Source organism: Salminus brasiliensis, chromosome 7 (assembly GCF_030463535.1).
Source record: "Salminus brasiliensis chromosome 7, fSalBra1.hap2, whole genome shotgun sequence".
Classification (NCBI taxonomy): domain Eukaryota; kingdom Metazoa; phylum Chordata; class Actinopteri; order Characiformes; family Bryconidae; genus Salminus; species Salminus brasiliensis.
This window is the reverse complement of record NC_132884.1, coordinates 40933611-40960115: the sequence shown is the minus strand read 5'-3', so window position 1 is coordinate 40960115 and position 26505 is coordinate 40933611. Positions and strand designations below refer to the sequence as shown.

At 41.6% G+C, this 26505-nt stretch overlaps 2 protein-coding genes across 2 annotated transcripts in view; both read right to left on the bottom strand.

Moving 5' to 3' along the window:
- Nucleotides 1-6139: 6139 nt before the first annotated feature.
- On the bottom strand, nucleotides 6140-17807 carry ppp4r2b (protein phosphatase 4, regulatory subunit 2b). Its single transcript, XM_072684912.1, has 9 exons — nucleotides 17670-17807; nucleotides 13187-13268; nucleotides 12034-12204; nucleotides 11674-11767; nucleotides 10541-10578; nucleotides 10349-10423; nucleotides 9020-9160; nucleotides 8249-8550; nucleotides 6140-7670 (listed from the first exon to the last, which is right to left on the bottom strand). Exons 1-9 carry the CDS (start codon nucleotides 17701-17703, stop codon nucleotides 7318-7320), a joined length of 1290 nt encoding a protein of 429 aa, XP_072541013.1. The 5' UTR covers nucleotides 17704-17807; the 3' UTR covers nucleotides 6140-7317.
- A 733-nt stretch (nucleotides 17808-18540) lies between these two features.
- gxylt2 (glucoside xylosyltransferase 2) overlaps nucleotides 18541-26505 on the bottom strand; it is a 35282-nt gene continuing 27317 nt past the window's right edge. The window contains exons 6-7 of the mRNA XM_072684916.1: nucleotides 25265-25437; nucleotides 18541-22195 (exon numbers count right to left, since the gene is read on the bottom strand). Of these exons, the coding sequence (XP_072541017.1) occupies nucleotides 22007-22195; nucleotides 25265-25437 (362 nt within the window). The 3' untranslated portion in view covers nucleotides 18541-22006. The remainder of the gene's footprint in view (nucleotides 22196-25264; nucleotides 25438-26505) is intronic.

Sequence of the window (26505 nt, the reverse complement as noted above, 5' to 3'; positions counted from 1 at the left end):
AATCAAGCTCCAATTAAAGTTCAAGAGCTTCTTCTGTCTACACTCGCTTCTCATTCCACCACAGCAAGACCAAGAAAGTGCCTCTCCAACTTTCCGAGTTCAGCCATTCATCTTTTTTTTCATTTTGCATACTTTCAGAGGCCCCTTTTTAAAGGCGGGAGTGGAGTGAAGGTTGCATTGGACACGGCGCCTCTGGGAGCACAGCGCTCATCCTGTCTTCATGCTGGGGCGAGGGATAAAGGGCGGAGGAGGGGAAGAGGAGGAGCGCGGGCCGTATCTCCAGCCCAGGGCACTCAGCAGCTTCTCTCCGTCCCGGTTGAGGGGTAATCCCGTTAGGAGATGGCTGGGAGACTAAACACTCCCCTCTATTGGATGATACAGAGATTGCGCACGGCTGGGGCCTGACCCTGCCACAGCGCGTTGAAGTGTAGGCGCCTGTTATAGTAGCGAACTGCTGGTGAACTTCAAATCCCGTCGAAGTGTGCAGCACAGATGGAGGCATGGAACTGGCTTTGATTTGTGGCAGTCAATTAGATGTCACTCTGGAAGACTGGACTTTGAAAACGAAGTTGAAGCAACAGTTAATGACAAACTTTACACTGGCGTCCCGCTTACCTCAGGTTTACTCCAGCAGCCAAGACATGCTTGGTGCCAGATGTTCGTTAGGTTTTGCATTGGAGCTACAATGCTACAAGCCTTTCAACTGCAACACAGTACTGATACATTACATGCATACACAACATTTGCACTAGGATTATCTGCACAGCTGTACAGATGTTAACTTTCTGTAAATGTTTATATTATTATATATGTACATAGCTCTCTTGGTAAAGTGATATCCTCCCATGGATTCTCTTACCACTGTTACGCCGACGACACTCAACTCATGCTCTCTTTCCCACCGTCTGACACACAGGTCTCCACCCATATCTCAGCAGGCCTCGCCGACGTCTCTTCCTGGATGGCAGCTCACCACCTCAAACTCAACCCCAGCAAGACGGAGCTGCTGTACATCCCGGGAACTGCTGGACCTAAAAATGATCTTGCCATCTCCTTTGAGAACTCACTGGTCACTCCTTCTACTGAAGCTGGAAGCCTTGGTGTAGTGATGGATGATCAGTCATCGTTCTCAAGTCATGTTGCAAACGTAACTCGGTCCTGCAGATTTCTCCTGTACAACATCCGGAGAATTCGACCCTTCCTCTCTAAAGAGGCCACCCAGGTGCTTGTTCAGTCTCTGGTCACTTCCAGACTTGACTACTGCAGCTCTCTTCTGGCTGGTCTCCCTCTGCGCACCATCAGGCCCCTGCAACTCATCCAGAATGCAGCGGCACGGGTCGTCTTCAACGTCCCTAAATTCAGCCATGTCACTCCACTGCTGCGTTCTCTCCACTGGCTTCCTGTAGCTGCTGCCCTCATCAGATTCAAAACCCTGACTCTGGCCTACAAAGCCAAGACTGGACCAGCCAGCCCCTCCGTATTTGATGGCGATGGTCAAAAGCCGGTCTGCACCAAGAGCCCTTCCAGCTTCAAGTACGGCTCGGCTCGACCCGCCATCCCTCAAAATCCGCGGAAGACAAGCGTCCAGGCTTTTTTCTGTCCTGCACCAAAGTGGTGGTAGACTGCTGGTAGACCCGTATGACCATATGCTTCCATACACCTGCAGATTCAGCTACTTCCTTCACACTACTTCCTTCTTTGGCCACGCCCAAATACGACCACTCCTTTTAGCCAATCATGAACTGTATCTGCTTTGCGGGCCATTTCCCACACATCCAAAGAGATGCTCACCGCAATGTATTCTCAAAGTCTGAGTCCTGTCACACACCCTGCAGGTATTCATAGTCTCATCATCCTCATGCAGCGCCATCTGCAGGAGCTTGAAGTTACTACCACCTTAAACATGCAAGGTGACTCATTTGTGGTCTGGGTGGCTCTAAAGGTCAACCCAGGTTTTCAGAATTAGCTACTCCCTCACACCCACACTTCACCTTCTCTCCATCTTAAGATCTTCTGTTCAAAGAACTTGCAGAACTCGGGAAGCTCATCCAGCAGAACCTTTGATCACATCCTCCAAGAAACTCTACCGAACCTCATCCTCTTATCCGTAATGCGCAATAAGCGCAGAGTAATATGACCATTAGACATGGCTCAAATTCAGAGGGCTCAGAGTAATTGAAAAGGGAGAAAAGTCAGAATGCAATTAACCAGATTGGTTCTGCACTGGCGAGAGACGTTCTGACATTTCAGCGAAGGCACTTGTGACTCATGTCCTTTCTAAAAAAAATGAGCAGAATTATTCACATGTTCAATTTCAGCTCACGAGTTATTATTGTCCCGAATAAAACGGTTACGCAACAGCGAATTCCACTCACCAGGTTGTATTTATCGTTAAAGCAAACACGAAGTGGGAGTCTAAACATGCTTTCCTTTAGTATCGTGACATACCCAATATGACAAAAGTATTGGGACACCTGCTCATTCATTTGTTTCTAATGAAATCAAGGGTATTACAAAGAGTTACAGGAGTAACTGCCTCTACTGTCCAGAGAAGGAGGCTTTCTGCTAGATTTTGTAGGAGAATTGTTGTGAGGATTTGATTGCAGTCAGCGTCAAGAGCGTTAGTGAGGTCAGGATGTGGGATGTTCATCCCCAACTGTTCGTTATGGTGTTCCACAATGCACAGTGATATGTACACTAAACCGACGTGGAACACCCATAAAACATCACATTGCTTGGGTTGAAGATTCGCAAGAGGCTTCTCTGAGGAACACCGACGGTTCGACTGCAAATGAGAGAATAGTGCTTTATATAGTGATCTGGATTTAGTGAATAGGGCACAGGTACGGACACAGCTGATGTTTTCATAGGGTGTACTGATATTCTCTAATAATTCAGAGGTCTCAGATTTAAATAATCATCTTCACAATCACACATCTCCAATAAAACATGGATCTTTATGGAATCACAAGTGGTTCTTCCATGATATCGCTCAAAGAACCCTTTAAAGAACCTTCATTTTCTGGAGTGTGAGCCTGGTTTTATAATATTTAGGCTCTGAATCCAGTGAATTGCTTCATTTTGAGAGAGCGACAGCAACAGCAGATGATTTACCACATAAAGGAGAGCCTGCACATCACAAATTACACATCTGTTCTTCAAACCCACCAAGAGTGCCTTGTCTTCCACGCTGATTTACATGGCTGTCTATTCAGGACTGATTAGGAGTAATGAAAGTGCTTCTCGCGCAGACCTGACAACAGCATCAAGGGTTCTTCAGGCAGATTCTATAGCATATGGTGGGCTTCAGGCGGCAGCTGGTGGGACATCTACAGCAGTGTGTGCACACCACACCAATCAGTCGTAGCTAATTCTGCTCTGTTGACGCTCCTGCCTTTTGTCTGATTTTAAGTAGTACAACTCTGCTTGGTTCTCTAAGCCATGAGGGATCTCTCTCTTTAATAAGGACGGCCGACGTGAATTAAGCGACGCCTCTCTTGATTTAAGACTCGTCTCTATTACCCAAGTGACATGTGCTTTATTTCCCCAGAGGCCGCCGTTCAAAGACTACAGTTAAACGTAGCCTGCTGCGGAGAGTCACGGCTGGATTTAGGCAATCCGCTTTTTATTTCCTCGGAGAGCGTGAGTAAATTCCGGCCCGCTGAAGACACAGGGGTTACACACACTGGAGTGACCCCGGGCTCGTGCCATTCATTTGCAGATCTGAATTACAGCGGTTTAAAAAGCTGCCCAACTAACCAGAGTCTGGTTTGGAGACCAAGAGCAAAACACAAGAGCATCAGCATGGTCTGGAAGAGTATGAAAGGCATGGACTCAGCCCTGTGGTTATGAAACACAGCCGAAAACACAAGCAGCTGAGAGCACATTAAGAAGCTCGCATTAAGTCACACCAAGCTTTGGAGTATTTTCTGCAGTTTACATAAGACCTTATGTAATCAATAATCTATTACTGAGGCCGTTACACACAGTGCAAATCATTTACTCAAGGTTCAGAGGGAGAAAAAGAGCAGAATACTTTCACTATAGTACAGTTTCAGCTCTTTAATTGAGTTAGATTGGGATACAGTACCATACTTTCACTATAGTACAGTTTCAGCTCTTTTAATTGAGTTAGATACAGTACCATACTTTCACTATAGTACAGTTTCAGCTCTTTAATTGAGTTAGATTGGGATACAGTACCATACTTTTACTATAGTACAGTTTCAGCTCTTTAATTGAGTTAAATTGGGATACAGTACCATACTTTACTATAGTACAGTTTCAGCTCTTTTAATTGAGTTAGATTGGGATACAGTACCATACTGTCACTTTAGTACAGTTTCAGCTCTTTAATTGAGTTAGATTGAGTTAGATACAGTACCATACTTTCACTATAGTACAGCTTCAGCTCTTTTAATTGAGTTAGATACAGTACCATACTTTCACTATAGTACAGCTTCAGCTCTTTTAATTGAGTTAGATACAGTACCATACTTTCACTATAGTACAGTTTCAGCTCATTAATTGAGTTAGATTGAGATACAGTACCATACTTTCACTATAGTACAGTTTCAGCTCTTTTAATTGAGTTAGATACAGTACCATACTTTCACTATAGTACAGCTTCAGCTCTTTAATTGAGTTAGATTGAGTTAGATACAGTACCATACTTTCACTATAGTACAGTTTCAGCTCTTTTAATTGAGTTAGATTGAGTTAGATACAGTACCATACTTTCACTATAGTACAGTTTCAGCTCTTTTAATTGAGTTAGATTGAGTTAGATACAGTACCATACTTTCACTATAGTACAGTTTCAGCTCTTTTAATTGAGTTAGATTGAGTTAGATACAGTACCATACTTTCACTATAGTACAGTTTCAGCTCTTTTGAGTTAGATACAGTACCATACTTTCACTATAGTAGTTTCAGCTCTTTTAATTGAGTTAGATTAAGTTTGATACAGTACCATACTTTCACTATAGTACAGTTTCAGCTCTTTTAATTGAGTTAAATTGGGATACAGTACCATACTTTCACTATAGTACAGTTTCAGCTCATTAATTGAGTTAGATTGAGATACAGTACCATACTTTCACTATAGTACAGTTTCAGCTCTTTAATTGAGTTAAATTGGGATACAGTACCATACTTTCACTATAGTACAGCTTCAGCTCATTAATTGAGTTAAATTGGGATACAGTACCATACTTTCACTGTAACACAGTTTCAGCTCTTTTAATTGAATTAGATACAGTACCATACTTTCACTATAGTACAGTTTCAGCTCTTTAATTGAGTTAGATTGGGATACAGTACCATACTTTCACTATAGTACAGCTTCAGCTCTTTAGTGAAAGTATGGTACTGTATCCCAATTTAACTCATAGTACAGCTTCAGCTCATTAATTGAGTTAAATTGGGATACAGTACCATACTTTCACTATAGTACAGTTTCAGCTCTTTTAATTGAGTTAGATTGAGTTAGATACAGTACCATACTTTCACTATAGTACAGTTTCAGCTCTTTAATTGAGTTAAATTGGGATACAGTACCATACTTTCACTATAGTACAGTTTCAGCTCTTTTAATTGAGTTAGATTGGGATACAGTACCATACTTTCACTATAGTACAGTTTCAGCTCTTTTAATTGAGTTAGATTGGGATACAGTACCATACTTTCACTATAGTACAGTTTCAGCTCTTTAATTGAGTTAGATTGGGATACAGTATCATACTTTCACTATAGTACAGTTTCAGCTCTTTTAATTGAGTTAGATTGGGATACAGTACCATACTTTCACTATAGTACAGTTTCAGCTCTTTAATTGAGTTAGATTGGGGTACAGTACCATACTTTCACTATAGTACAGTTTCAGCTCTTTAATTGAGTTAGATTGGGATACAGTACCATACTTTCACTATAGTACAGTTTATGAGTCTCTTGAGCTTGGTAATATAAACTCGGCCTTAGTCTACAATTTAAAAGCTGTGGCTGTAGTTACATGGTACGTTAGGAGGCTTATTCCATTTTCCTCCCCATGTCCAAATATGATCCGCAAAAGCCACAAACATCAAGACTACCAATTTTGTCCAAATGAATATTTAACCAAAACTAATTTTAAAAAAGGGTCTTTTTCACATTTAAAACCAGAACATTTATTGCTTCACCTGAATACTGCATTGAAAGCACACGCATTCAGTTTTACACAGAGAGATCTTACAATAATATGGATTCACAAAAAGCAGTGAACACATAATGCTCTACAAAACTCTACAGAAATTTAAAAATTCTAAATATCAAAACGGTACGGCCGCAGTGGAGGCAGCCAGCTGTTATTAGGGAGACTACGGTGTAGACATGGGCCTCTCTCTCTCTTGCGTTCTTACCTTGTCTCATTCACACTTTCACACGCAAAACACACACACTTAGCTCATCTGACCAGTCGTCAGTAACTGGCTGCTGAAACGAACAAAAGCGTCTTCTCAAAAATAGAACGATTCATTGAAATGTTCATATAAATTATTGTGAACCAAAAGAAGTCAGAAATTTTTCCATTAAGGTACCTTTTATATTAAACTCTCCTTCAGTAGAGCCCACGGTGTGGCCGGGTTGTAACAGCGAGAGATTATAAAAGGAAAGGAAGATAGACAGACAGAATAGGTGTTGCGTCTGTTTGCGCAATGTTCGCCAGATAAGAAACCAACCTTCGCACCCAAAACTACATGGAGGAATAAAACAGAACATGGACTGATAACTATGGCTTGCATTTGCCTGGGTCTTCTCTTCGAACACTACTTAAGTGATGGGTCTTTGGAGAAACTGCATAAGCAAGGCAGAGAGGAGCTCCCCTGCCTGAGAGTTTGGGTCTATGTAAGTGAACCACAAAAACCGCAACGAAGCCAAGCTCGTTCAGAGCACACGGACCGAGAGTGAGACGTCCCTTCGCTATGTTACACTGAAAGCAGACAGAAGGAGACATGCCTTAGAAGACCAACTGCATTGAACGGAGCAACCAAGAGCATATAAAAAGAACCTTCCAGTTTAAAACCTTCAATTCAAAACTAAAAATCACGTATGTACACCAGCATAGTGTGTCCATTCGGAGGGGAAAGAAAGCTGGAGAAGGTTGGTGACGCTGGACCAGAAGGCTCATGGTGGCAGGTCAGAAGTGGTGGCTGCTTTCGGCGGCCTCCAAGTTAACAAGCTTCTCCCGATAGTGTTCATTAGTGTGTTCGTCTTCTCAAATCTCCACACATGAGGACACGCTGGTTGCTGTTTACGCTACGGAGTCTGATTTTGCTGAAGCTCTCAGTCCTGCTCCATCGGCTCCTCTGTGTTCTCCGAGTCCCCAGACTCCACGTCACCCTCTGCGGGCGAGTCTGCAGCACTGCTGCTGGGGGCCGGGCCGCTACTGCTCTCATTGCTGCTGGAGCCGCTGTCGTCACAGCAGCTGCTGCTGCTGCTGCTGCTGCTGCTGACTGGCTCGCTAGGCTCCTCCTCGTCCCGCGGCTCAGGGCTGGAGGCTGGCGCTTGCTGCTCCGACTGGTCCATGTCGCTGGGCTCCTCGGCCGAAGAGTCAGAGCCGCTAGGCACTTCCCTCTCAGCAGAGCAGCTTTCTTGGTCGTCCGCAGACGTGCAGTTGGACTGAGTGCTGGAGGGCTCTGAGATGAAGCAAGCGAATCGGAAAGAAAAATTAGCATCACTGAAACGATAAATTACTGAATTACTGATTTACTGATTATAGATAGTGCAAAGAATAGGTAGGTATTCTTAATAAAGTGCTTTTTAATTTTTTTTTAAAGAAACTAATCAAATCTGTACAGGGCTTACAGGACCTGGTGTCCAATCCTGCTCCTGGAGGAGCATATAGTCCAGCAGAGACCTCTAGCTCAACTAACAGCTGTGTTAAATCAGGTGTATTTGAGCGCGGAGATCAACAAACTGTGCCAGACTAAAGCCCATGTCTCTAGACACCCCTGATGTACGTCTACAGCAGACTTTTCACCACCCTCACTCTCTCCCTTGAATTGGAACTGTTTATTATAGATATGTGCACTGGGAGACTCAATACAGTGAGTAGCAGCCAACGTGAGCCAACATCTGCCAGGAAAGTCACAGAAACTGGATTCTGGATGGGACTAAAATAAAAATAGAGTAGCTGAGCAGCATCTGGAAGAAAAAAAAACTCAACCAAGCATCTCATGTAATTTTAATCCCATCTGTATTTAAAAAGATGTACCTTGGTCGTCACCGCCTGCTGTTGAAGAGGCAGCCTCGCTCTCCTCCTCGCACCCTTCATCCTTCTCCTCGGTCATGGACGACGGCGACTCCGTTCCTTGTGCGTCTGACGCGCTTTCGGGCAGTGCGGGTCTAAGCACCTCGGCGCCTGCCTCGTCATCGCCATCTTCTCCCTCCTCTTCCTCACTGAACTTCAGCCTTTTCACCTCTTGCTGATCTTCCTCCATGCCTTCTTCCTCATCTGCATGTTTGTTCTTTACAGGCCCACTCGGAGACGAGCTCAATTCTGATACAGAGGAGTCGCTACAGAACACACACACACACACACACACACACACACACACACACACACACACACACACACACACACACACACAATCACTAGTCGCCTGACACCTAGCGCTCTCTAGTCCTTTATACTAGATGTTGAAACACTGCTGAACTGGTTTGATTGCATTCGGGCCACAAAAACATTAGAGTAATGATGCTGGATGATTAGTTCCAGCGCTCCAACATCTTACCGGCAAGGCTTTTATGTGAAGAATATATAAGCTGTGTATATTAGGCACCTTAAAGGTAGCTTAATTCACCAAGTTTATACAGACAGTGATTACGAAGCTATTCTCCTTCACGTAAAACAGCTCACCCATCTGTAGTATGAAAAATCTTCTGGAGAATCACAAAACAAACATCTTTTAAAGAATAACCTTCACGTACAGTCTGTGTTCTAGTAATCAAGGTGCCCTCAGTGATCAGAGCCCGTAAAGCATACCTGATGAGCTTATTGTGGCCGGCTGTTGTATTTGGCTCTTTGTTTTCTGTGCTGTCTGGGAGGCCGTTTGTGGCCAGTGAACTAGATGAGGAGAGTTTCGGTCTGTTCAACGGTCTGGGGGTACCTGGCCCATTCACCTTCCTGAGAGACAAGAGACATAATGGCACGGTCACCATTTTATTACATACTAAATCAACCAATACAAAACCAGTATGTATATATGTGTGTATTTTATCTATCTATTTTTTAAATTCATTTTTTATTATTCATTTAATTATTTATTTTTTTAAACACAGCACCAGCCACAGCACCTTAAAATGAGCTTAAGCATCCAAGTTCATACTACGTGATTTTAGCCCTGATTTTCTGCTCACCGAGGTTTTGGAAGTCACCGAGAAAAACCCATCAGCTCAGAAAGTGGCTCTAGATCCATGTGTGAATTGTTCAAAGACGCGACCGACTGACTTGTTGAACGCTTGAGTAAAAAAAAACATATATATATCTAGCACGTTCAATATCTAGACCCTTCAGCATGTTGAAATCCTGTAGTGTAAAAAGTGTCACGGCCAGGTTATGACTGGCAGTGAGTGTGGTGTCCTGCTCCGGCCAATGAGAACGCAAGCCGAGGAAGAAACGAAAGGACTCCCTAAATCCAGTCTTACCATACATCTATCTCTCTCTATCCGTGTGTGTGTGTGTGTGTTTTTTGCAGGGGCATAATATAGTTTCTATCAGAACACATTGGCGTACACTCAACCATAATACCTACGTTTTCATCGCTAAATTGAAGATTTATTTATAACTCCCTCTGCGGAACAGACAATCCCTGCTGGCCTTGCATCCCAATCCACTACTTCATCCATATTCTTTTCTTTGTGTCTTTTTTCAGTGCACAAACGAATGTAGCTGCTCGCTTCTATCATCCATGTTTTGTGGAATAAAAAAAACAAGACAAAACGAGAGCAGACGGACTGCGTTTTTTCCTCGAATGGTCGTGTAACCTGCTGTCATCGACCTCTGCGAACCACAGGCACTTAAACATGCACCGTTACAAGTCGTGCAGTGCGTCGAAGCCATAAACGAGCTTCAGTGAAAAAAAAAAAAGAGCGTCTAAAAGTAGGCCATCGTGTTCGAACTACTGAAAACACACGACTTTCCCACAGGCAGAAACATCACACAGCTAACATCACATCACACACAGCGAGCGCCTGCTGTTTTTAGGACAGATCTGTTGCAGGATTGGACTCACTTTTCCCTACAATATTCAGACCTGTATCTAAAGGCAATCTCAACAAATTGAGCAACAGATCTTAGGCTAATTTGCCTTACCTTTCAGTGAAGATCGATGTGTTGCCCGGCAACATGACCCCATTCATTCTGTTAACACCACTGCAGCCATTTTTCCTGAAAAAAAAAAAAAAGGTAAGAAAAATGCTTTTAGTCATCAGAGAGATTTACTACAGCGCAAGAGGTGAACCAATGAAAAAAAGAAGAAGTTATTATTTAAGGAGTGTCACTTACTCAGAAGTGGGATAAACACAACTGACCACCATCACATTCTGGGGAAAGAGGAGGAGAAGAAGAAGAATGCAGAGCTTTAATGTTGGAGCAATAAAACTGATTTAGTTCAATATTGGACTCATACTAACACACCCTGTCAAACACTGAGTAGACCCCCACTCAGCCGTTCGGACACCCAGGGGAAGCTCGTTCCACCACTTTGGTGCCAGGACAGAAAAAAGCCTGGACGCTTGTCTTCCGCGGATTTTGAGGGATGGCGGGTCGAGCCGAGCCGTACTTGAAGCTCGAAGGGCTTTTAATTAAGGCTTCCCTTCACGGCTGATCGGCGCACACCTACAAAACGAGGTCTCGAGGTCTTAGCCAAGTCAATTTTCCAAGATATAGAAGAAGCCTCATCTTGAACGGTCTCATCAATGGCAAACTAACGGAGTCGTAGATGTCAGAGCAGAAGTGTGCAACAAGATCATGCAGTGGCAAATCAAGAGATTTGGGTCTACATGGGACATTAAAAATTGGCACTTTTAATATCGATATATATTTAATATAGATAATAAATAAGTAAAGCTATAGAAGACCATTTTAGGTTTTGTAAAGACCCAATCTGTAAAGAAGGGAAGTAACAGAACCTTATGTTCACTTCTTTAAACCTTTAGAAGGTTCCTCACATACATTTATTTTGTAAAAATGGTTGGTTATGGAATCAGAAATGGTTCTTTTACTGCGCTGCTTAAAGAACTACTTATAGCACCTATATTTTAGTGTGCATGATGAGCCGGTGCAAGACTTTTGGATTTCTATAAAAGTTAGATCACCTGAACAGACATCACACTCAATATACACAGCACAGGAAACACCACAAGCAAAAAAAAAAAAAAAAAAAAAAAAAAAAAGTCCCCGCTAGTCTATCTGCAGCCACATTTTGACAACCAAAGGAAACACACTTGACAACCAAAGGAAATAATAGTGCAGGAAATAAACAAACCAAAATAAATAAATAATTAGCTTGGAATGACAAATGTTATCGTAGTTGGTAGATTTTGAAGGCATGGACTGTACACACTAATTTTAGGAAGTCTATTTTAGCTCAATGTCCAATGTCCTGAATAACCTCAGTCCAGTGAGTGCAACCTTACCTTCTCAACCCCTCTGAGGAACTTCTCAGTTCCTGTGTAGTTCCGCTTGGGGTCTGTGAGCAGCTCACACAAACGCTGGATGGTAAAAGGAATTCTGGAGAGCAGATGGGACACATTTGGCAAATCAGTCACATTTTCTAACCAACAAACCAGCGTCCACATCAAATGAACCCACTGACAGGCAGCAATTCCATGACTGGCCAACGACTGCCTTCTCCCACACATGCAACAGTCAGTAGATGGCGCAATTGCACAGGGGTAAGAGGCTCCAAACCTCCTTCCGCTACCACTACACCATATCTCAGATCTCCCACGCAACACTCAGCTCACATCACTCTTCATAACTAGAGCTCTAATCACCCGTTGTATCCGTTGACTATCTTCAGTATCCTCTCCTTCATTTCTTCAAATGGAACAGACTCCACGTTGGGGTTTGCAGGTCCTCTCTGCTCTGGGGCTGAAGCTCGAAAGTCCTCCATCACCTTCTCCAGCTTGAAGAGGAAGTAGCTTTTAAACTGTGACCACGATACCCTGTAGAGACGCAAGCACACAGTTCATAAATAAATAAATTAATTAAACACTATTTATATGGTTATATGTGGACACTCCTTCCAACAAATGCATTCAGCTACTTTAGAATGCGCCCACTGCTGAGACTGTAGAGAAGTACTGCCAATAGAATAGGACTCTCTGGAGCAGATAAACATGATGAAGCTATTGGCGCCATGCTGCCTAATCATGCCAGGCGTGGGCTAGAGAGGTATAAACCCCCCAGCATTGAGCTGTGAGGCAGTGATGGAACTGTAAATACTTTTAGATGGGAGGAGTTGGGGATGATGAGGTGGGTGATGATCATCCAACAACCTGACCTCACTAAAGCTCTTTTTAAATGCAATCAAATCCTCACAGCAATGCTCCAAACTCCAAAATCTAGTGGAAAGCCTTCTTCCCTGGACAGTTAGAGACAGTTACTCCAACCAAAGCAGGATCAGCTCTTTTAAATACCCTTGATTTCAGAAGAACAATGAATTACCAGGTGTCCCAATACTTTTGTCAAGTGTATTGTGTTTTTAAAGGAAACTGCAATAGCTGGATTGTCATGTCTTCCTTGACAGCAATGCACTTAGATACTCTGAACAAGATGAAAGTCTTGAAATGAAATTTTTCATTTCGATCTCTGCAATTGATCAAAGGCTAGCAAAACAGAATTAAACGAAAAGCAAATACAAATTGAGTAAATGAATTATGAACAGTTAAGCCTGTGATGTTTATTAGCCTGAAATTATGAAAAATAAACTTTTTGTTTTGTTTTGTTTTTTTAAAAACATGCGCACCAGATTCATAAAGAAATATCAAAGTCACAAATCATTTCATTTTCCAATTTTTTTTAATTCTCGAGCGAACATGAAAAGAATGAAGGATACGCTGATTCTGGTTAATTAGCTCATTAGTTCAGGACAGGAACTGCAGGACAGGTTTACAGCAGAGGTTAAGACTTCTACACACAACTTACATGGTCTCGCCGGTCTTCGCAACATGGCACAGAAACTGGTCCAGCACCGGAGAGACTTCTTTTTTCCCTTTCTTCTCAAAATCTGAGGGCACACAGTAAAAACACCGTTATTTACACCGTTTTATTCTCCTGCCATTAACACAGCATCTCAGCTTAAAGGCATGGTACGCTGAAAAACCGCCACACTTCCCCCTTAATTTACAACATTTATCTTTAAAATTCAACTTAACATGAGAACACTTTATTGCATGGAGCGTCCATGATAAACATCATGACCAAAAAAATGAAAAAATAAATAAAATAATAATCTAATTTCCATTTACGTCATTTAGCAGACACTCTTCTCCAGAGAGAATTACAAAAGTGCTTTACTGTTTACTGAAGAACCTCAGCTAGTCTAAACAGACTAAAATTAAGTCAAAGTAAAAAAAAAACCTGTAAAATGGAGATACTGGGTTTGTGTGTGACCGTGAAGGTGTTGCATTAGCCTTTTACGACTTTAAGTTCTAGACTTTATTCAGGTAATAAATAAATTGAGTTTTAAACTGTAAACTAAGGACATTTGGCCGATATTTCAAGCTGACTTTGGCTCTACTGGAAGAGCAGAGTGTTTGAGTGGCAGTGAGGCACTATATTATAACACCTGGATTTTACTCAATCCACTGCAATTTGTAAGAAATCAAGTATTTCAGGGGTGGTTACTTAAAATATATTACACAATGTAACTGTAACATAACCTAAAAGAGTACTATATTACCATGCGCAATAAAAAATAATAATTTCACTGAAATTCAATTTAATGTGTGCAATAATTTTCCATATTTATTATTACAGTTATTACCACTTTACTAAAAAATTATATTAAGTTTGAACAAATTATATCTATATAAAAAATAAATTACAAATACTTTTCGGTTCAAATTGTTCTTTATTCGTAAAATCCTGACGTCGTATTCGTAAAATTTATTTTACAAATAAAGAACGATTTGAACCGAAAAGTCGATTTTCTAAACGCACCCCTAATACACACTCTTAAAAATACATAAATATAATAATACAAAAATATAAATATATGGAGAGCTGGTGTACATGCAGTATGGAGAGTGTATGTGTGTAATATACTATTCAACTATATTATTACGTGTGTGTGTGTGTGTATATATATATATATATATATATATATATATATATATATATATATATATATATATATATATATATATAGAGAGTCGACTCTGCTTTTATTGGAGTAACTGTCTCTACTGTCCAGGGAAGACGTTCTACTAGATTTTGCTCTGGCATTGCTGTGATGGTTTGATTGAATCTTTAAATAGAATTTTTTTACCTCGATACTTTAGGGGCTCTGTACGACCCTACTGACAGGTTTTAACCTACATCAGTTTGACTTTTTCAGACCAAAAAAAAAAGTCACGTACCTGAAGAATCATAATCTTAATAAATAGACCATAAATAAACTGAATTTGAGAGTGAGAGACAGTAGCACTGAGTACCACAATCAACCATCCTTTGCTTATTAAATACACTTTATGGACAAAAGTATTGGGACACCTACATATTCATTGTTTTGTTTTTTCTAAAATCAAAAGGTATTATAGTACTTTCTCCTAGATTTCGCTAGGGCATTGCTGTGATGGTTTGATTGCATTTGGCAACAAGAGCATTAGTGAGGTCAGGATGCTGAAGGAACCATTTCTTACCGTTTAAAGTCTCTAAACTAAAATATTAAAGTAGAAAAATAACATTTACTTAGTTAATACTTTTCTCATTTCTATTATAAATTATACATTAATATGAAAGTGTTAACCGATGACTGAATCAGCAAATGAACACCAAAACAACAGGATTAGTGAGTTCAGGATGCTGTGGAAACGATTATTATTATAGTTTAAATCTCTAAATTATTTTTCTACCTGAAAAACCTTAATAAATAATCCATAAATAAACTGGGTTTCTATTATTTAATTATACATAAGACTGTTAATCAATTTCTGCATCAGCAAGTTTAAACCTACACCATATCAAAAGAGCTTCTGTTAAAGTAACAGCCATCTTTCCTGGACAGAGGAGGCTTTCTACTAGATTTTGATAGGGCATTGCTGTGAGGATTTGATTGCATTCAGCATCAACAGCATTAGTGAGTCAGGAAGCTGTGGAAATGATTAATAGTAAAGTTTAGATTTCTAAATGAAGAACTTTCCTACCTGAAGAATCTTAATAAATAATCCATAAATAAACTGGATTTCTATTATTTAATTATACATAAGACTGTTAATCAATTTCTGCATCAGCAAGTTTAAACCTACACCATATTAAAACCGCTTATCCTGCTTTTTGTCTTTCCTGGACAGAGGAGGCTTTCTACTAGATTTTGATAGGGCATTGCTGTGAGGATTTGCTTGCATTCAGCATCAACAGCATTAGTGAGGTCAGGAAGCTGTGGAAATTATTAATAGTAAAGTTTAGATTTCTAAATGTTATTTTTCTACCTGAAAAACATTAATAAATAATCCATAAATAAACTATTATTAATTATTCATAAGACTGTTAATCAATTTCTGCATCAGCAAACCTGTCTTTCCTGGACAGAGGAGGCTTTCTACTAGCTAGATTTTGATAGGACACTGCTGTGAGGATTTGATTGCATTCAGCATCGACAGCTTTAGTGAGTCAGGAAGCTGAGGGGATGATTTATTAAAGTTCAGATCTCTAAATATTATTTTTCTACATTGAAACTTTAGGGGCTCCTTATTACCCTACTGGAGTTTCTCAGTTTAAACAATCAAAAAAATAAAGAAGTCACCTGCCTGAAAAATCCTAAATAATCCATAATTATTAATTGCAAAATAATTGCACTATGACTATTTGCACACCTGTACAGATGTTCTTTTCTGTAAATATATTTTCAGCTCTTTATTACCTTTAGTACTTTTTACTTTTTTAATTTATCCCCTACCCTATTTATTGTTTAGCGTCATTTTTCCTTTAGTTTAAGACTGTAAATAATCTGTTTTTTGTTACTTGTCATACGTGTTGCTCTCACCAAGACAAATTCCTTGTATGTGTAACATACTTAGTGAAATAAAGAGATTCTGATTCTGATTCTAAATACTGAATTTCTATTATTTAATTATTCATAAGACTGTTAATCAATTTCTTTCTTTCCTAGACAGTGGAGGCTTTCTACTAGATTTTGATAGGGCATTGCTGTGAGGATTTGCTTGCATTCAGCATCGACAGCTTTAGTGAGTCAGGATGCTGTGGAAACGATTAATAGTAAAAGTTTAGATTTCTAAATGAAGAACTTTCCTACCTGAAGAATCTTAATAAATAATCCATAAATAAACTGAATTTCTATTATTTAATTATTCATAAGACTGTTAATCAATTTCTGCATCAGCAAATTAAAACCGGATGCGGTGGAAACGATTAATAGTAAAGTTTAGATCTTTAAATATTATTTTTCTACCTGAAAAACATTAATAAATAATCCATAAATAAACTATTATTAATTAATTAATTATTCATAAGACTGTTAATCAATGTCTGCATCAGTAAACCTGTCTTTCCTGGACAGAGGAGGCTTTCTACTAGCTAGCTTGTGATAGGACACTGCTGTGAGGATTTGATTGCACTCAGCCTGAACAGCTTTAGTGAGTCAGGAAGCTGAGGGGATGATTTATTAAAGTTCAGATCTCTAAATATTATTTTTCTACACTGAAACTTTGAGGCTCCTGAAAAGTTTTGGCTTGGTTAGCTAGCTACAGCTACTAGTTTGACTGTTTCTCAGTCCAAACACACCCAGAAAAGTCGCCCACCTGAGGAATCTTAATTAATAGAAGGTTATGTTTATTTATAGTCTGTTAATTATCACTTCTATTATAAATTGGCTCTAAATTTACAGGAAAACGCTGATGACCGGGGGCTGCATTAGCTATCTAGCTAGCTAGCGCTAAGCTAACACCAGGACCCTACGAAACTCTGGCGGGGTTTTAATAACAATTACAGCCCAGTAACTCCGAGAAAACAGCACAGCACAACTAACTAACTTTATATATGTTAAATTAAGCACAATCAGTAACATTTAGTTAGACTTTACTTCGCTTTTGAGGCATGTAGCGCTGGCTAGCTCCCGAGCTAACTGGCTAGCTGGCTAGCTCCACGGCTGCGCTGGCTGGCTATGGCTACTAGCCGCTACACAGCTACAGGGCAGCTTACCGGACAGATCCTCGCCCTTTCTGGACCAGAATATCAAACCCTTCGTCGTTTAAAACACGACCACAGCCCGACAACCCCGACCCAAACCCGGCTACTCTCACACAAAACCAGAACCAGCCTCAAACCCGCTCAACTGAAGCAGCCAGCTCACTTAGCTTAGCATGCTAAGCTAACTCGCTAACACGCTAGCTCGCTAATCTCACAGCTCGCTCCCGTCCGTCGTAGGAACCCGAAAACAGGCCAGAACCTTTCAGAGCCTCCAGAAGAGTGTCGACCTCCATGTCTGCGAGGGGTGAGCTGATGAATCCAGGGGGAAGCGGAGTGCCGAGGGCCGCGGTTCAGAGAGCTGAGGAGGAAGAAGAGGAAGAGGAGAAGACCTCAATATGGCGCTGATGATGATGTCAGAGGGGGGGGGGGAGAGAGAGAGGGGGGGGGGGGGCTCAACGTGATTGTGCAACACCAGGAATGAGGTTATGACCCTGTTTATGCATATATATTTATATATGCATTTACTATACTGTGTCCAAAAGTTTGTGGACACCCCTGTCCATGCTATGCGTTGCACCCATTGCTCATTGAGACAGATGTGCAAAGCAGATGCTGCCAGGTGTGGGCTAGAGGGGTATTAAGCCCCCCCCCCCCCCCAGCATTGAGGATGATGGATGATGGATGGTGGTGGAGCTCCATCCAATACATTTGGGATGAGTTGGGGTCACTAACGCTAAATGCACGGTTGCTCCAACATATGTCCCAATACTTTTGTCCATGTCGTATATTTTTATATAGGTGTGGACAAAAGTATTGGGACATCTGCTCAATATATGTGGAAAACATTGATTATCTCCACTTGGTGGGCATATTTGGCAGCGAGTAAAGCTGGTGTGTTGCTGGGAAGCATCTGAGCGTAAGAATCTGAGCGTGTGATGTTCTAGACGACTGGGTCAGAACATCTCCAAGACATCAGGCAGTGGATCAGGCTTGTGGGGTGTCGCCGGTATGCAGTGGTCAGCACCTACCAAGGTGAGATCCGAGGGATTTGCCTTCGGTGGAATGTGCTGGGTGGGTGGGTGGGTGGGTGATTATGCGGGTGGGCGGATGGATGGACAGACAATGCACAGTAATGTAACGACCGGAAATGAAGCTTTACTCTCATACATAATCATTTATTACATTTTCGGACATGCACAGACACAGCGAGATAGAAAAAACACACTGCTCTCAGAAACACACACGCCGGCTGGAGTGTAAACAATGCGCTGCAGGTCTCAGAGATGTACAATGCAGTGTGTGAGTGTTTCAGTGTGTGTGTGTGTGTGTGTGTGTGTGTGTGTACCAGCTGTTTCCAGGTGGGACTACTGATCAGACTCCTGCATCAGCAGTGAGATTAGAGCTGGGCAATATGATAATATTTTATCGTATCGTGATAAATTTAGTTATCGTGGTTCACGATATGCTTTTTTTAATATCGTTAATATTTTCTGCACATTTTTATTACAAAGAGTGTAATCAGCTGCATATTTTGAGTAAAAATCACAGGACTCAGCAGGTGATGTTGGTGCATTTTGTCTACGTGACGAAATATTGTGATAAATATCGCATATCGTAAAAAACATTTTAAATATCATGATATAAAATTTTTCCATATCGCCCAGCTCTAAGTGAGATGATGCTGGAAACCAGTCACATGTCATAAAAAGCACATTGTGCTGATCTTCACATATATCAAAGTATTTACAGCGCTTTCATCCTTCATATAGAAAATACATAGAAAAGAGCTGAAGACACTGTACAGAACCTAGCAGAGATGGGCGCATGTTTGGGATGGATGTGGTGCTGAATAAGGCCGTGAATGGGGTTCGCTGGAGGCTATAGGAGGCTGCTGACAGAAATAAGGGACAGTAAGGTGATCTGCATGGTGACCGTTCCTCATTGTAGTGATAGGAACGGACACAAGGCAGTTCTTCTTTTTACATTCGTTTACGGACAGAGTTTTTCAACCATCACTGAAGCATTTAAAAGAACTGGACATTCATTAGCAAATGTTCTGACCACTGAACCAGATGGACTTTGACTTAAAGCCTCTATGAGGACAGTGACGGAGAATTAGGGATGCACTGAAATTGCCCATCTGAGCCGATATCTGATATTTCTCATATATTGTACATACGAAAATGTCATTATTCATTATTTTAGATATTTTAGAGTTAATAATAACTGAAAATGCAGGTTTCAATGTTAGAAACAGATCAGGAGAAGGTATTTTGTGATGTATTACTCCATATTTGGGGGAGTATGGGGAATAACACAAGCTGGAGATGGATTACTGGTATTAAAAACAGGCTGTTTTAAGGTTATTATGAGAAATATCAGATCAGTATCGGAATTTTTAATATTGATATTGATATTAAAAAGGTAAAAGTGGTATTATGCACATATATACATATCTATAAAACAAACTATACCTTTTCCGTTCTTGGAAATGAATCTCCTGCATATTAAGTTATATTATCACCTAAAATGTAATGTGTTCTGTTTGATTTCTGCTGATTATTTGTAGTTATTTTGTATTTATAGTGTATCTGGATCAGCATTACACAGAAATGTAATATTTATTAGCAGAGGGTTCCACATGCTAGAGGTGGGCAATATGACGATATCTGATCATATTGTACTACAATATTAATCACAATTATACACACTAAGGACGACCCAATCAGGTTACTTTAACCCCTAATTGTATCAAAGTCTCTTAATGCGGAGTATCAGCCAATCTGATCCGATCTTTGTGTGTGTTTAAATAATTCACCTCCACAGTTTAGATCAGACGAGCTGCTGATTAATCCGATCAGTAAAATCTCTTTATTTTCAGGATCAGTTTCTATAATCAGACTTTCTGGACTGTCTGATTTAGTTTAGTCGAGACTTTTATTAAAATGATGTTTTATAGTGTTTAATATCTGATAATCCAGTCTGATCTCCTCCCTGACCAATCAGCTCCCAGCTCCTTTACAACACTGCAGTCTGATCATTTCCTGTGTGTGTGAGTGTGTGTGTGTAGTGGTACACACTCTGGACTGGTATCAGTGGTTGTTGGTCTACTGGTGTGTAATAACTGGTTTATAGTGGGTGAATGTGCTGTGTGTGTGATTGGGGTTTCTATAGTGTGTGTGTGTGTGTGTGTGTATGTGTGTGTATTAGCATTAGCGTTAGCCTCCACTCAGTTCTGAATGGGTTCTTCAGTGCTGGTTTATAAACAGAGAAAGCTGAGTGAGCGGTTCTGCGGTTCTCCCGCTGGTAAAACAGTGAGAGTTTTATAAAGGGTCAGATATTATGGTCTGTTTTCAGGTTCCACTGTAAATTAACTCCACACTGCAGAACCTCAACTCCTTTATTTACCTTCTGAGAACGTCCACACTGCTGCAGCAGCAGCCGACTGGTCTACAATGTCCGTTATTGGGCCTTGAGGACTCCACATGGAGCTCTGAACACCGTGGTTAAAACACATGCTCTGAGATGGATTAGGATTAAAATAGCCAATACCCGATCCATTAAAATACACCTGGATCAGCACATTCTTAATTCACAATATCAGTTTCTGAGCATATCGTGGATATCGCCAGTGATTACTGAGCACTGACCAACCACTAACCACAATTTATTACAGAGGGTGTAATTAGGGCTGTTTAATTAGATGAACAGCAGCAGATTTTAAGCAGAGTATAAATCACTGTACTCAGTATGGGAGAGTATTTGAACTGAATGTGTGTGTGTGTCAAAATATCACGATAAATATTGTGTATCGTTAAAAAAATGTCTTTAAATATCGTGATATAATATTTTTCCCATATCGCCCACCCCTACCAAATGCTATGACATGATTAAAATGATGATATTTTGGCGCAGCAGCACAGCGACACCTAACCCTTGTGTTCTTCTGGACTTAAATAAACATCGCACATCAGTTCGAATTTCTGGGTTCATCAGGATGTTGGTCAGATGTCACCACTTTTTTTGATACTATTCTTCCCTTCTATGAGAACACACAACAACTTAAGGTCCGAAACATCGCAACACACATTCAAGTGCAGCAGCAACCTCCATTCAACTCGCTTGACCTGCTATCTGGTCCACAGTTGACCTTTCAGAATGGCTTTGAGTCTCTTTGCTCAGCATCTTCGGTCAAGCTCGTGTGCAAACTGTGTGACAAAACAGAAGTTCTCCATCTCCAACATTCATTCCACTTTCCGTATACACATTCTGGCAAATCCACTGCTCAGCACACAGCTTCCGTGCTCTCCAAACCATGCTCTCCAAACCACATTCCTCTGAGCCACGCTGGTACGGCTTCTTCGAAGACCAACTCTGGAGTCAAGCTGCCATTTATCCCCTAAGAACCACAGCCGGAAACTCGAGTCCCTCCAAGAAGCTCTCCTTCATCCTCTCGGAGGATGCTGGTCTGGAGGCCACACCAGAAGTTCTTGGCATTGCACATCTTCCATCCCCCTCCCTCCCCAAAAAAACACCTCCATCAGAGTGGAGAATCAGAGCTTCTCCTTGTCGTTGATAAGCGGCTCTTGCAGCAGTTCAGCGCCGCTGCCTGTTGGGTGGCCGAGCGTGGCGGATAACTTTTTGCTCGAACACGGTCTTCATGGTCTTCTCGATCTGTTTGAGGAACACCTGGGGGATTCTGCCGCACAGCGTGTTCACAGTGTCCAGGAATTTGGTCTGGAGAGGATAAAACAGGGACTGGAAGAGGTTTTCTCCAAAAGGATACTGAAAAATAAGAGGGTGAGAAAATACGTTCAGGTGAAGGCAGAAGGAATGGAGGTTTAATGTATGAACTGAACCAATCAACAGCAGTGAGGGTGCAGAACTCTACTAAACAAAGGCTTTCTACTGGAGAGCTGGGTTCCCGATACAAAACTCTTCAAGGAGGAAGCAGAGGAGGATACAGTAATGTAAAAACACAGAGCAGCTGTAACTCCCACACAGCAAAACATTCAGTTAGCGTCTTTTACTGTTGCAAAAAGGAACAAAGCTGACATTTAAAGATGGCATCCCACTCCTTTCCAGCTACTGAATTACTACAGACATCCATCATTTCATATCACATCTACCATTTCTACAACACAATACTTTTAAACACCTGCCTGTCTCCATTTCTTCAGCAATCAAGGCTACTGCTTCTATTTTTAATTTCTCTACATTTCCCACTTTTCTTATTAATATCTACCCTTTTTATATTCTTATTTTATTTTATTTTTATTTAATAATTGCTCTTTGGGTGTAATTGGGACTTTGAGATCACAATTTTGTTCCACCCCATGTACCACATGTAAGATAAGACAATCCTTTATTAGTCCCACAGTGGGGACATTATCAGTGATACAGTAGAAAAGGGATAGCAAGACACTCAGATGCAAAAACGTAGATAAATTATTACTATATACACAATATAAATATTCAATAAATTATATCAAATATTCAATAATCAATAACAATATTATTTACAGATTATTTACAGATCATTTCAAATGACTCCTAATGACTCTAAAAACTGCACATTTTTGCACATTGTATTTTTCCATTGAGGGACCTCTATTCCCTGAATGTGTGTGTAGTTAAGTGTGTGTGTATGTGGTCCGCTGGGAGCAGTGCTGGTTGTGGAGTCTGACGGCAGCAGGAAGGAAGGACCTGCGATACCCCTCCTTCACACACTTGGGGTGAAGCAGCCGGTCACTAAAGGAGCTGCCCAGTGCTGCCAGAGTCTCATGCATGGGGTGGGAGCTGTTCTCCAGCATGGATGCCAGCTTGGCTGTCATCCTCCTGTCTCCCACCACCTGCACTGGGTCTAAGAAGCACCCCAGGACAGAGCCGGACGGCCCTCTTTATGAGCTTATTCAGTCTCTTCTTGTCTGCCGTCGAGATGCTACTGCCCCAGCAGACCACTCCATAAAAGATGGCAGATGCCATCACTGTGTCGAAGAAAGTCCTCAGGAGCGCTCCCAGCACCCCAGAGTCTGCTCTGGCCTTTCGTGTAGAGTGAATGACACATGTGATGCGAATGACAATAACTTTATCAACAGGCTGCAGTAACAGCCTATACTCTTCTAAATAAGCTTTATAAATAAAAAAAGGATTTGATTGCATTCGGCCATGACGGGAGAATCAATCAGCTTACTCCAGCTCATCCCTAAGCTACTGGATGGAGCTCCATCGCTCCAGAGAACACAGTCCCACTGTTCCACAGCACAGTGTTGGGTGGCTCAACACCCCTGCGGCTCATGCTCGGCACTGGGCCTTTGACTTTAGGCTCATATGAACACCTGTGTCAGCAATGGGTGAAGCCCTAAAGTAGTTGGATGTACTAGTTAGAAGGGATGTCTGGATACTTGTGGATATATACAGTGTGCAATATCTTGCTATACAAGCTATAATATCAGATGCATGTCTTTGCTCAAGTTCCTCATGAGAAGCCATCATGCCAGTTGAAGGTCTGGAAATGCCAATAGAATAGAAATGGGAGCAATGTACCACAAAGCCATGGCCAGTTAAAAACTGCTGTAGCAGAAAAGACTCTCTCCACTATTAATAGTAACGGTTCTAGATAGAACCATGCAAGCTTAAAGAACCCCCTGGAGGCTTAAATAATTATTTAAAGGATTCTTTATGGTACACATTTTTGGATGTGGATCCATATAGCATCAAAAAGGCTTCCAGTATTACGTACCGTATTAGTGTTACGGTCATGACTGTCATGCTGGTTAACCATTTTAGACATGATGGTCATGCTGGTCAATCACTTTAGACATGATGGTCATGCTAGTCAATGACCTCCGCTATGCTGGTCACACTGGTCAACAAGCTTAGATATGCTGGTCATGCTGGTCAACCACCTTGGTCACACTGGTCAATCAGTTTAGACATAATGGCCATGCTGGTCAACCACCTTGGTCATGCTGGTAGACCAGCTTAAACATGATGGTCACACTAGTCAACTACCTCAGATGTGCTTGCTGGTTAACCACCTTGGTCACGCTGGTCAACCACCTTGGTCACGCTGGTCAATCAGCTTAGACATGATGGCCATGCTGGTTAACCACCTTGGCCATGCTGGTCAACAACCTTGGTCGACCACCTTGGTCATGCTGGTAGACCAGCTTAGACATGATGGTCACACTAGTCAACTACCTCAGATATGCTTGCTGGTTAACCACCTTGGTCAAGCTGGTCAACCAGCATAGACATAATGGTCATGCTGGTCAACCACCTTGGTCAGGTTGGTCAATCAGCTTAGACATGATGGCCATGCTGGTTAACCACCTTGGCCATGCTGGTCAACCACCTTGGTCAACCACCTTATATCATGCTGGTAGACCAGCTTAGACATGATGGTCACACTAGTCAACTACCTCAGATGTGCTTGCTGGTTAACCACCTTGGTCACGCTGGTCAACCACCTTGGTCACGCTGGTCAATCAGCTTAGACATGATGGCCATGCTGGTTAACCACCTTGGCCATGCTGGTCAACCACCTTGGTCAACCACCTTGGTCATGCTGGTAGACCAGCTTAGACATGATGGTCACACTAGTCAACTACCTCAGATATGCTTGCTGGTTAACCACCTTGGTCAAGCTGGTCAACCAACATAGACATGATGGTCATGCTGGTCAACCACCTTGGTCAGGTTGGTCAACATGGTAAACCAGCATGACCATGGTTGGACGATCACACTACTATTTCAGTAGTCCAAGAACCCTTTTTTTTTTTTTTTTTGCAAACAATGTACTGAGCAGTGACCGTGACACCGATCAGTACTAATGATCAAGAGATGACTCACGTCGTGTATGGCATCATACACCACTTTAAAGGCTGGCTGCTTGTCGTCGTGGTAAACCCCACGGTTGCCATGGAGAATGGACACACCCTCCTCCTCCGCCCCCTTGCAGTTGCTGCCGTACATGCAGTGATCGGGCCTGTAGTTCCACTGGCAGGGAAATGTGTACAAGCATTCTACGGAGAAACAGATAAATATTTATTTAAATCAATAAATGTGTATGCACAATCATGTGCGAAAGTTTAGACACCCCAGCTCAAATGGCATGTTTTGTTGACATGAAAATAAATGTATAACTGCTTTTATGTGGCAAATATAGAATCCCACTGTATATTAGGTGTCTATAATAACTGTAGTTACACAGTAGCAACACTGTAAATACAGTTTCAGAAGGATTACGGTAATAGAATGTATTACCATAAGTACCCTACAGTTCTGACTCCTGCAGTTACACAAGTGCAGCTCAATAGCTGTAAGAGGAACAGATGCAGTTCTTATAAATACAATTAATCTCCTCTTATTACACATGTATAACCACATGAGAGAGGTGACTGACATTTACATTGAAGACATTTAGCAGACACTGTTCTCCAGAAGATCTTCACTGTTCCTCAGAAAATACCCTCAGCTAGTTTCTATAGACCAGAATCCAGAAGATCCTCTAATCTTAGACTCTACTAAATACAGAAGTCAGTCTGGAGACACAATCCTCCAAACACTCTACACTCTGCACACTGAGTCCTCTCAGAAGGGAAGGGTCTTCAGTCTGGGTTTGAGGACAGCGAGTATTGGACTCTGCTGTTCGGACACTCAGGGGAAGTTCGTTCCACCACTTCGGTGCAGGACAGTAAAAAGTCTGGACGCTCGTCTTCCGTGGATCCTAAAGGATGGCGGGTCGAGCCGATCCGTACTTGAAGCTGGAAGGGCTCTTAGTGCAGATCAGCTTTTGACCATTGCCATCAAGTACGGAGGAGCTGGCTGGTCCAGTCTTGGCTTTGTAGACCAGGGTCAGGGTTTTGTATCTGATGACCTGGGCAGCAGCTACAGGAAGCCAGTGAAGAGAGAACGCAGTAGAGAAGGGAGCTGAACATGGCTACATGGTTACATATATTGAGAAATCCACCTAGTCTAGTCCTGTCTAGGTTTGCTGTAGCAGAGCGCCATCTGGCATCCACTAGGCACCATTAATAGACCTGATCCTCAGCTGCTTCATCAGGCGCTTCTCATAGTTTTGAAAGCCAATC